The sequence below is a fragment of the Dioscorea cayenensis genome, chromosome 4, assembly GCF_009730915.1.
Source record: "Dioscorea cayenensis subsp. rotundata cultivar TDr96_F1 chromosome 4, TDr96_F1_v2_PseudoChromosome.rev07_lg8_w22 25.fasta, whole genome shotgun sequence".
In the NCBI taxonomy this organism is placed as follows: domain Eukaryota; kingdom Viridiplantae; phylum Streptophyta; class Magnoliopsida; order Dioscoreales; family Dioscoreaceae; genus Dioscorea; species Dioscorea cayenensis.
Window position 1 is genome coordinate 9944362 of NC_052474.1, and position 10003 is coordinate 9954364.

General features: G+C 31.1%; 1 protein-coding gene across 1 annotated transcript; it reads right to left on the reverse strand.

Annotated features, from left to right (window-relative positions):
- Positions 1-2902: 2902 nt before the first annotated feature.
- On the reverse strand, positions 2903-6342 carry LOC120257940 (protein ABIL2-like). Its single transcript, XM_039265247.1, is given in 10 exon segments — positions 2903-3176; positions 3178-3243; positions 4078-4181; positions 4252-4364; positions 4458-4497; positions 4590-4688; positions 4779-4878; positions 4945-5095; positions 5186-5268; positions 5751-6342. Coding segments are annotated over 10 exon segments (972 nt in total). The 5' UTR covers positions 5862-6342; the 3' UTR covers positions 2903-3071.
- Between the last annotated feature and the right edge of the window lie 3661 nt (positions 6343-10003).

The following is a 10003-nucleotide window of genomic DNA, read 5'->3' on the forward strand; positions in this document are numbered from 1 at the left end:
AGAAATCTGATCATATCTCACAATTTACATGGCTAAAAATTCTGAAATTTTGCAGAGTCAAATATAACATCGTCCTATATAACTTTCTTATATAATATATAAATCTAAAACAGAAACTTACAATTATGAAAATAATCAAAAACTGTTCAAGGGCTGAACAGAAATCCTGTCCGCGTCACCTGCGTCTAAAAATTTATAATTTGCATGATACTACTCCAAAAATTCTGAAATTTGGAAGCAAGCTAAACAAGATCTCGATCTACAATTTTTCTATTCTGATCTCTTCCAAATTCCATATCTAGATCTTCGAAATAAATTAGAGATCTCTGTGCTAATAGGAACTTTCTGAATTTTATCCTCAAATTAAAATCAAATCAATTCTCACCAAACCCTAACCCTAACTAGTAACACGTCACAAACAAGCATAAGAAAGAGCAATAACAAAATAACTCGGAACCTTACCTCAACAATAACAGTGAAACGAAAAACCGTGACGATAAAATCCTTCTCCAATCCTCGTTGCCGACATCACCCGCAAAAAGGAAAAGAAAGAGATGAGGCAAGTCTCTCTCTCTTACCTAAACGGTGATCTAAAACCGAAGAAGCTGAAGAGACGGCTAGGGTTTTGAAACTAAACAAAAACAAAATCAGTGGCTAAGATTAAAAGTAAAACCAACGACTAGGATTAAAAGATAAAAGCAATGGCTAGGATTTGATTAAGGGGTGGGACTCACAACTTCATATAAGTAAAAGTATAAAATAAAACATTTTAACCCAATTTAAATCATCAAGATTAGTTCATAGATAGCAAGTAAATTTTTATTTTATAAAGTAAATAAGTCACCCACTTCCACCAATATTGTGAGAGGGAGTTGATTTGTCAACCGCTCAATTGGCACAAGAAAGGGTCTTTCGGATTCATAATTCATAAAAGAGTTAGCAAGTAATTTCACTATTTTTCATGATAAAAATAAAAAAAAATTAACATCCATGAGTTTGTTTTTTCTTTAAGATTTAATTTTCTGAATAGTCCATCTACTTTTTCAAATGTGTCTTTTGGGTTCTTATATTTTAAATTGTAACTTTTTAGTCACATTACTTGTTTTAATTTGAGCCTTGTTAGTTTTTCTAAACCCTAAACCCTAACCCTTACGGGAACTAACATGGTTCAAACAGTTTTAAGTATGGGACCCAAAGAGATCGTTTGAAAGTAAATGGTCTTAATAGTCCTTTTTTTTTTAATGATAAGCCCCCAAAAGGGACCAGCATTCAAAAGTGTCAAAAGGATAAACAAATACACACTTAAGGGCCCGTTTGGCATTTTGCAGGGAAAGTAATTGCATGTAAAGTCTTTGCAGGGAAAGACTTTGCATGCAATTACTTGCAAAATAACATTACAACGTTTGGTTATCCCAATCAAAATTGTAATTACTTTGCATGCAAACTTAATTCCCACGTTTGGTATGAACTTGTTTTCAATGTAAAATTAGGTTTATTCTCATTTTTGCCCTTAGTTGTTATAGTTACTAAATTTGGGTTTTTATTCAACTCTAATAATATTATTAACTTAGTCCAAATAATAATTAATATTTTGATTTGAATGCTTCTACTTAATATTTATTTATATATCTCATATATTTTAAAAACTTTGATTCACTACAAATACAGAACAATTTTTCGTGGGAATTAAAAAAAAAACAATCGTGGACAAGTAAAATATATTTGTCTCAAGTTCTTATCTTATCATGTTGGATTATTATTTCAACATAGATTTGATTTAATCAAAACAAAAATTCTCCAATAAAAATTTTATCCAAACAAATATGAAATTTATTTATCTTTGATCCATTTTAAACTATGAATTTTACACCAAGAAAAATTTAACAAAAAAATTTAACACAAAAATAATCTAACAAACTTGAGAAAAATATTACCGGATTTTCCGATTCAGTAAGAAGCGACAACCTCCGCCGAATTGTAAATATGATCATGTTAGGGTTTTTCAAAAGACAAAACAAACGAGAAAGAGTTTTATGTAATAAAGGGTAGTTTAGTAATTTGACAATTAGCAAACTTTCTCATCCAACGGTGTAAACACTTTCACACCACCCTCTCGTGAATCACTTTCCCTAGTCAAGTGGAAAGCGATTACGCTGATACTCATATTATTTTTAAGAACCAAAACGCTTTTGAAATGATTTATCTCTTTACTATGAGAAAAGTAATAACTTTACATCATACCAAACGGGCCCTAAGGGTGTTAGAGGCACCAATTTATCGTGGAGAAATTTTTTAATATATTCCTATGAAATTGATAACGTTGTGTATAGTCTTGTAAAAATCATGTAAAAATCATGTGTTCATATTCCTGATAGTGAAGATACAAGGCATATAAAAAAACATAATTTTTTTAAGCATATATGCAATCACCCTTTTGTTAGTACAAATTATTTATTTACCAGAAAGCGGTCTGAAGTGAAGAAGTGTAGGATAATAACACTTTTCTATAGTGGTTACAAATTAAAATCATTAAATAGTTTTGAAGTGAAGAAATATTGAAGTGAGAAAAATGAGAGAAAATTGACTTATATAAAATTTCATTTTTCTTATATTGATAAAAAATATACTGAATTATGCTTACATAAAAATAAAAATAAAAATAAAAATAAAAATAAAAGAAAATCTCAAGTGAGAGAAGTAGCATGACAAATTAACATCCGAAGTGGAGAAAAATTATTTAATCCACTTCGATGACTGGCCCACTTCTCCCCGAGGTGAACACCCCCAAGTATGAGTGGAAAGGAAAATTTATTCAAGGGCTTTGCAATATTTTAACAAATCCTAATTTGGATAACGGCATTCTTGATGGCCGGGGATGTTTCTTTAATAATAATAATAATAATAATACAATGCAAAAGAATGCAATTAAGTGATGTAATATCAGAAATTCATGAATACATTTTAACTCTGACATGGAGAATAACAATAACAAGAAATTTTCAAAGAACCAAAAATGGGAAAACATGAGAAGATGGTAATGCAAAAGTGAAGATTGAGATGTTTTTCTTTTCTTAGTATTCATCCAAGTAACTGTACAGCATTTCATCATTCCTCGACTTTCGCCTGCTCAACAGAGACTTGAGGAAACCTCTACTTTTGCTTGATTTTTCCTCGAAATTCTCTACTGTCGTTCCGTTCTGCATGCAGGCGCACCGATGCTGATTTTTTAGGTTCTGAAGGATACTGCATGAGGAAAAGGGTGAAAACATGAGACATCATTGTTTACATTTCAGTAGGAAATCGGATGTCAATATCCAACAAGCATCATGCATGTTTTCAACTTTGATGCATCCCATGCTTCTTGTGATTCAAAAAGCTATAGGAGAACTGAAACATAGCTAAACAATGTGCATGAACTTCTCAGGTTCAATGAGTTCCAAATTTGAGATTTTGATTAACATTTTGACAGGAAATCAAGGAATCAGTGTTGCATCTCATAAAAATTATGAATGTAAATTCAACTTTCAATACATTACATGCATTTTTCTAATGTACAAATTTGGTAGAGAACTGAAACAAACCTATACTTTCAGAAACTTCTGGTGTTTAATGAGTTGCAATATGAGATACTGTTTACCATTTCGACAGGAAATTGGGGAATCAATCTTACATCCCATGAGAATTATGAACGCAAGTTCAACTTTGAAAACATTTTCGTGCTTCTTGCACTGTAAAAAGTCAGTGGAGAACTGAAACTAAGCTAAACTTGCACGCATTTCTTGTGTTCAATGAGCTATGCACAGTTGTTATACATGAGCCATTGTTTACCAATTCAACAGGAAATTGGAGAACCAGTATTTATGACCAATAGACATCATGTATGTCTTCAACTGTGAATATATTACACACTTCTTGTAATGTAGAAGGCAAGCAGAGAACTGAAACAAACCTAAGCTTACATGCTCTTACCATGTTAAATGACTTATGTGGCATTATTTTATATGAAATAGAAAAATAAATGTTATATGCAATGATGACAACATGCTTCTCAGAAAGTAAAAAGCCAAACTTGCATACCCTTCTTGTGCTCGGTGCGTTACGCACAGTTGCTCTGCTTGAAAGTGATCCGGAACGAGCAAAAGGATTTGAAATTGGAAGTGGTGAGACTGATCTTCGTTTTTCTGTTATAAAAATGTACTTGGTTATTTAGAAGATGATAAAAAGTGCAAAACAAGACGACGAAACATGTACCTGTGCTCAAAAGGTTCCCACTATGATTAGATGGCAATGAGTAATTCACTTTGCGATGAGAAGGTGAGGATGAGCGTGCCCGTGGGGAAGGCGATGGTGAACGCATCTTTTTACTAGGTCAAAGATACAGTAACTTAATACAAAAGCCAATGAAAAAGGACTACAGTTTCATTCAATTTAGGCACACAAGCAAGAATGGTCTATACCTGACTGGAGGCGTCTTATACCTAATTGTCGAACGAACAGCTGAAAGCGATAACATTGTGTGAGTAAATCACATGAGTATTAAACTTCCAATGTTCAAAAGCAAGGAACAGAAAGCATGAGCTCAACATTACCGGCCTGGAACTGTTCTGATTCATAATTCTCTTCAAGTACGTCTATTTCTTGACACACTGCAGTTGCTTGTCTTCCAGATTCAGGCATGGATACACCAACTGAAAGAAAAGGTGAAAAAGCTGATTTTTCCACGGTCCTAAAATACAGTAATGTGATATGAATGTGGTAGAAAAGGAACAGTAATATACCTGGTAAGATGTACCGCTTATGGTACTTCGGAGTTGAAATCAATAATGTTTGTTGAGAAAGCCCTTGGTGATCAATATAATCTTGGCATGCCTGAACTCTCTGAGATTGCAAGAAAATGTTATTATTAAATTGATGATATCTATTGTCCCGTCATTCAAATGATACCTGTTCTATGCATGACACTCTGATCTCTGATGCTGAAACCTCATCAACTTTCTCATTGAGGAGATCATCTACTTTATATGATACAGAACCCAAATGATCCACGGTATTAACAAGTGCCTTAACAGCATAATCCTTCAATGTGTTCACCACTCTACACCACACAACACGATAAAACTAAGGTCTACATGAATTACAAACACCGGAAAATGCAAATATACGCAAATATGAAAAATAAGCATACACTTGCTTATGGTCATCATTTGTATATGATAGCTCAAAATACTCGGCTGCTGAATACAACTGTGACCGCAAATTCTTCAAATCCTGAAAACCATGAGATAACATGATGGAAAAAAGATCTTTATACAAACTATACTCACAGAAGAAATTTGGATCTATTTAGAGAATGACAAAACTGATAGTCTGACAAAAGTCACAGCATCAGGAGCATACATGAATTAAAAAATGTGTGTACACAAAGATCATAGACAAGCATTTCCAGAAAAGAAATGAGTGAAAAATGATGAAAACTTCTTTTATCAATGTAGTCAGGTATCTATATTTTTTGTTTGACTCTCAATCAAGGGCACATTCCTCTCATATAATCCCAAATTCTCTTAAGTTTCCCAACATTCCACTCATACATTCTTCTATTTTCTCTCTCAATAGAGACATTGCCAAATAAAATCGCATAGAAAACATAAACGCAACAAAAATCCCTTAAACAAGGTTATCAGTTAGTATTCCCCTTTCAGCAAGAACATAGTCCTACTCCATGCAATGCCAAAAGTGAAAACCTAGGTTACCTTGAGGCTCTCTGAAAAGAGAAGGCCCTGTTGCACAGAGAACTCATCATAGGCTGCTGAACCCTCCTGGTGAGCAGATAGAGTAGAAGAAGATGGAGACAAGGTCTCCATTGTCAACCCTAGCTAATCCCCACCTCCTGCAACTCTCAGAGTCCAAAGACACTCTGCAACCAAAGAAAAAAACAGTGATTGCTTTTGATTTCGAACAACATCAATACAAATCATAGCCTACAAAGCAAAAAAAAGAAAAAAGAAAAAAAAGGCACAGACAAACACGCACAAGGGATGGAGAACATCTGGTTGTGATAAAAATCCAACCTTTTTATGAAGGGGGAACAGGATTGGACAATAAGGAACAATAAAGATCAATGATTTCTTGTGAGATGTAACAACATCATGAAAAATCATGGCCTACAAACCCCAAAAAAAGAGTAAAGGAAAAATGGAAAACATCACAAAATGATACAAATCTACACTTTAGCAGTGAGAAACAACAATGAAGAAGGCCAGTAAACAAAACAACAATTATTTCTCACAACAACAGCATGGAAATCATGGGATACAAAGAAACAAAAGAAGATAACAAAAAGAATCAAACATTGAAAACAACAAACATGAGAAGATGAACCAAATGTTACCTTTTTATGGAGGAGAAGAGGAAGAAGGATTGAGAAATGAGGAAGGAGAGTGAAGAAGTAAGAGAAGATGGGTGAGATGGTGACTAGTACAAGTACTTCACTAGAGCTTGCTTCCACACAGAAAAGAACATACACTTCTCATTCAACAGCCAGATACCAGAATTGTGCTTTCTACTGCCTTCACCTTCTTGCTCAGTGTGTAAGTGTGCATGTCAAAAAAAAAAAAAAAATTTGTTTATTAGTAATTGTTGTTATTATTTATAATAGTTAATTAACTTTGGAATAAAGTGGTAAAAAAATATTTCATTGTCCTAGATTTAAGATTTGTTGGTAATCTTTTGATTATTATTATTATGGGTGTGTTGTTTAAGTTTGAATTGGAATATTTCATTAACTTTTTTATAATATTTAATTATTTTGAAAATTTTACTTGATATTTAAGTTTACATAATTTTAATTGAAAAATTAAAAAAAATCTATAGATCCTTCTCAATCATTTTTTTCTAACATAAAAATATGTTTTTATTCAATTTAACTTATCTAATACTAATCATTATTGGGCTAGCTCAATAAATAAACTATTCATTTCTATAAGGGAGTTGGGTATCCACATCCCACCCAATGTATAGTAGGCAAAAATATTTTATGTATCGGTTATAGAGGAGTTTTTCTTGTGCACAAGTTGCCATGAAAAGATCTCTAGTATATGAAATGGATAAACTTACAGCTTAATCTTTGTGTCACCAGATGAGAGTATGTGACCAAACGATCAATTTTTGATTGTGTACATCTTGACTATTACATTTGTCACATTTATTGATTAAAAAAAAAACCTTATTTAATACTTCAATTTTATGTTTATAAAACATTGAGGAAGTTGATATCCACAAAGTATTTTAAAAATAATTTATTATTGCGAGGATAAAATACATTTTTTCACAAATTATTGTACTAAAAAAATAAAAGTTATATATTTGTACGAGTTAAACGAGTCAAGTTGGTAGGTTGGCTTTTAATTCAACTTGAGTTTTATATAAATATATCATTTCATATATATAACTTTAAAATAAGAATTATTATTATAATAATTAGTATTATTAATTAATAATTAATAATGTCATAATGAGATTATTGAGAGGAGGGGACAACATGACAGAGTTGGAATGAGAGAAAGCATTTGGACATGAAGCACAAGCATCCACACGGCATTTTCAAACACAAGTCTCATCATTGCACCATTTTGAGGGACCCACACGCTCCAAACTCCATTTCTTTCTTTAATGTGTTATCTCATGTAATTTCAGTTGATCTCTGCTCCCCCTCAAATTTAGGTCCCTTCAAATTTGAAAGAGTGATCTTCCTTTTCTACAAGAATTCAAGAAAAACAAAAAAAAAAAAAACAAAAAAATAAAAATGTATCAAGATTTTTTAATGTATTAAGCAAATTTTTGTCTTCTTCACCACATGAAACATGAGACATCCCTAAAAAGAGTACCTTTCTGATTAGAGTTAAATACACCTACAATCTAAATAGATAAGAGTTGCTTAAAAATTAGAGTTGGTATATCTTTAATTTGAGTAGGTAATAAATATTTCCGAGAATGTAGCCTTAGAATTAAAGTAGATACATTTGTAATTTATAAAAATAACTTGAGAATTTAGAATGTATGAATACTCTTATAATCTAAGTTGTTTGTTGATACTTCTAAGTTAGGGAAGTTTGTACACTTTTCTCAAACATTTGAAGAGGAAGAGCATTGTTCAAACTAAATAGATCTATGATTCGAGCAAGGAGTAGATCTTTTCTTTTTTTCAATATCTTAATTATTAAATTATTCTAATTTTAGTGTTATTTTTCTTTCTCACTGTCATCTTAAACTCATGTAAAAAGAATGAGTGATATTCATAAAATTTTACATAAATATAAGATAAAAAAAGGAAAAACATAAATAAAATGAAGAGGGAAATTTTTTTGATAAAAAGGACATGACTTAGAGTTATAAAAGATAACAATAACATATAGAGCACTTATAGTATCATAGAAATTAAACAAAAATAATAATAATTTGGTATCCGTAAAAGCTACAAAAAAATTACAAGTATCAGCAAGGATCTATTGGTCATTATAAACTTCTATGGCATTTTGAAAGTAGTATGTAAATATCAAAAGGTCTATAGATCATTTTTTTAAGATGTTTTTTAGTAGTTTTTTTTTTTTCTTATTTTGTTATCATTATTTTATAATTTTCTGTATACACTAATTTTTTTTTTAATGTGTTAAAGTACTCTTGTGTGTAAAACCATATTTTTCTATTGAAAATCATGTTTTTCTAAACTGAAAAACCGAATTGATCTAATTGTTGACATTAATTAACCATGATGATTTCAGCTGCTTTATAACAACAAATGAACACTGAGCATATAACTTAAAAAACCTTATCTTTCAAACAAATTCATATTAGTTCAAATTTAAAAATATGAAAAATATAACATATATGACACAATTTGTATTTAGAAACCTCCCAAACTAATTTAAATATTTTTAAGAATATTTAAATTACAAAAAGTCAAGTTTAAGCCTAGTTCAAATGCAACACCACAAAACTCTGAACACTAAATTAAAACAACTTCACAAAGAACATGGTTGAAAAGTATATTAGAATTTTTTTTTCTTTTTACTTATACTAAATTTATTATAAATTATCAACAATAAAGATACAATTTCTGAAATATAATAGTATGATTAATTATCATCTTCTAAAAGTCCAATCACAAAAAGAAAAACATTAAATAAATCAAACAAGAAATTAATCAATTTTATAAGACTAATATAGTTTGTGATGAAGTAAAGGTGTAATTATAATATTTTCTGAGGATTTATATGAAATATATTTATCATTAAAAAGATTCTGGTGGTCCTGCAGAACTCTAAATGGGACCCATTATCGTGTACCAACTCATTATCATTATAGTAGCGGGCCAAGTTGGGTTTTTGTCAACGGCCGACAGAACGGTTCGGCGGGACTTGATTCCACCAACCAATAAGCCCATCACTTTAACTCTTTCTAAATTAACAACCAAACTCAATCCATAAGCAACTTTTAATTTAAGTTTTACATATATTTATTTATATATTTATTAAGAATATTAGTTAGGAGGAGAATTCAATTCTCAATGTCTTCCACGTTTGATGAGTACAGCCTTGATGATAGCCTTGATGATGGTCCCATTGACGTTGTTGGCTAACACATTGTTTGATCGCTTCGATTGCTCCCTAGGAGGAGACTCTCTTTGTGTCTAAGAGCGTTTGCTTTTCTCTTTTTCGTCTATTGTCTTATCTACTTCTAATGAACTTTGTTTTTTTATCTTATATTATCTTTGTAACGGTATTTTCTTCTCCTGTTGTTTTATTTTAAACTCATTGTACTAGTTTTTTTATATTTTTAACGAATTTGTAGTTTATCTCAAGGTTTAAAAAGATGAAAGGCGTACTAGAGGCGTTTGCTTTTATGAGGCGAGGCGTAAGCCTCAACAAAAACTGAAAATTGTAAATAATAATTGATAAAATAGTCATAAAATTCATAATAAAACGATTCATTGTCTTTGGTTTTCATT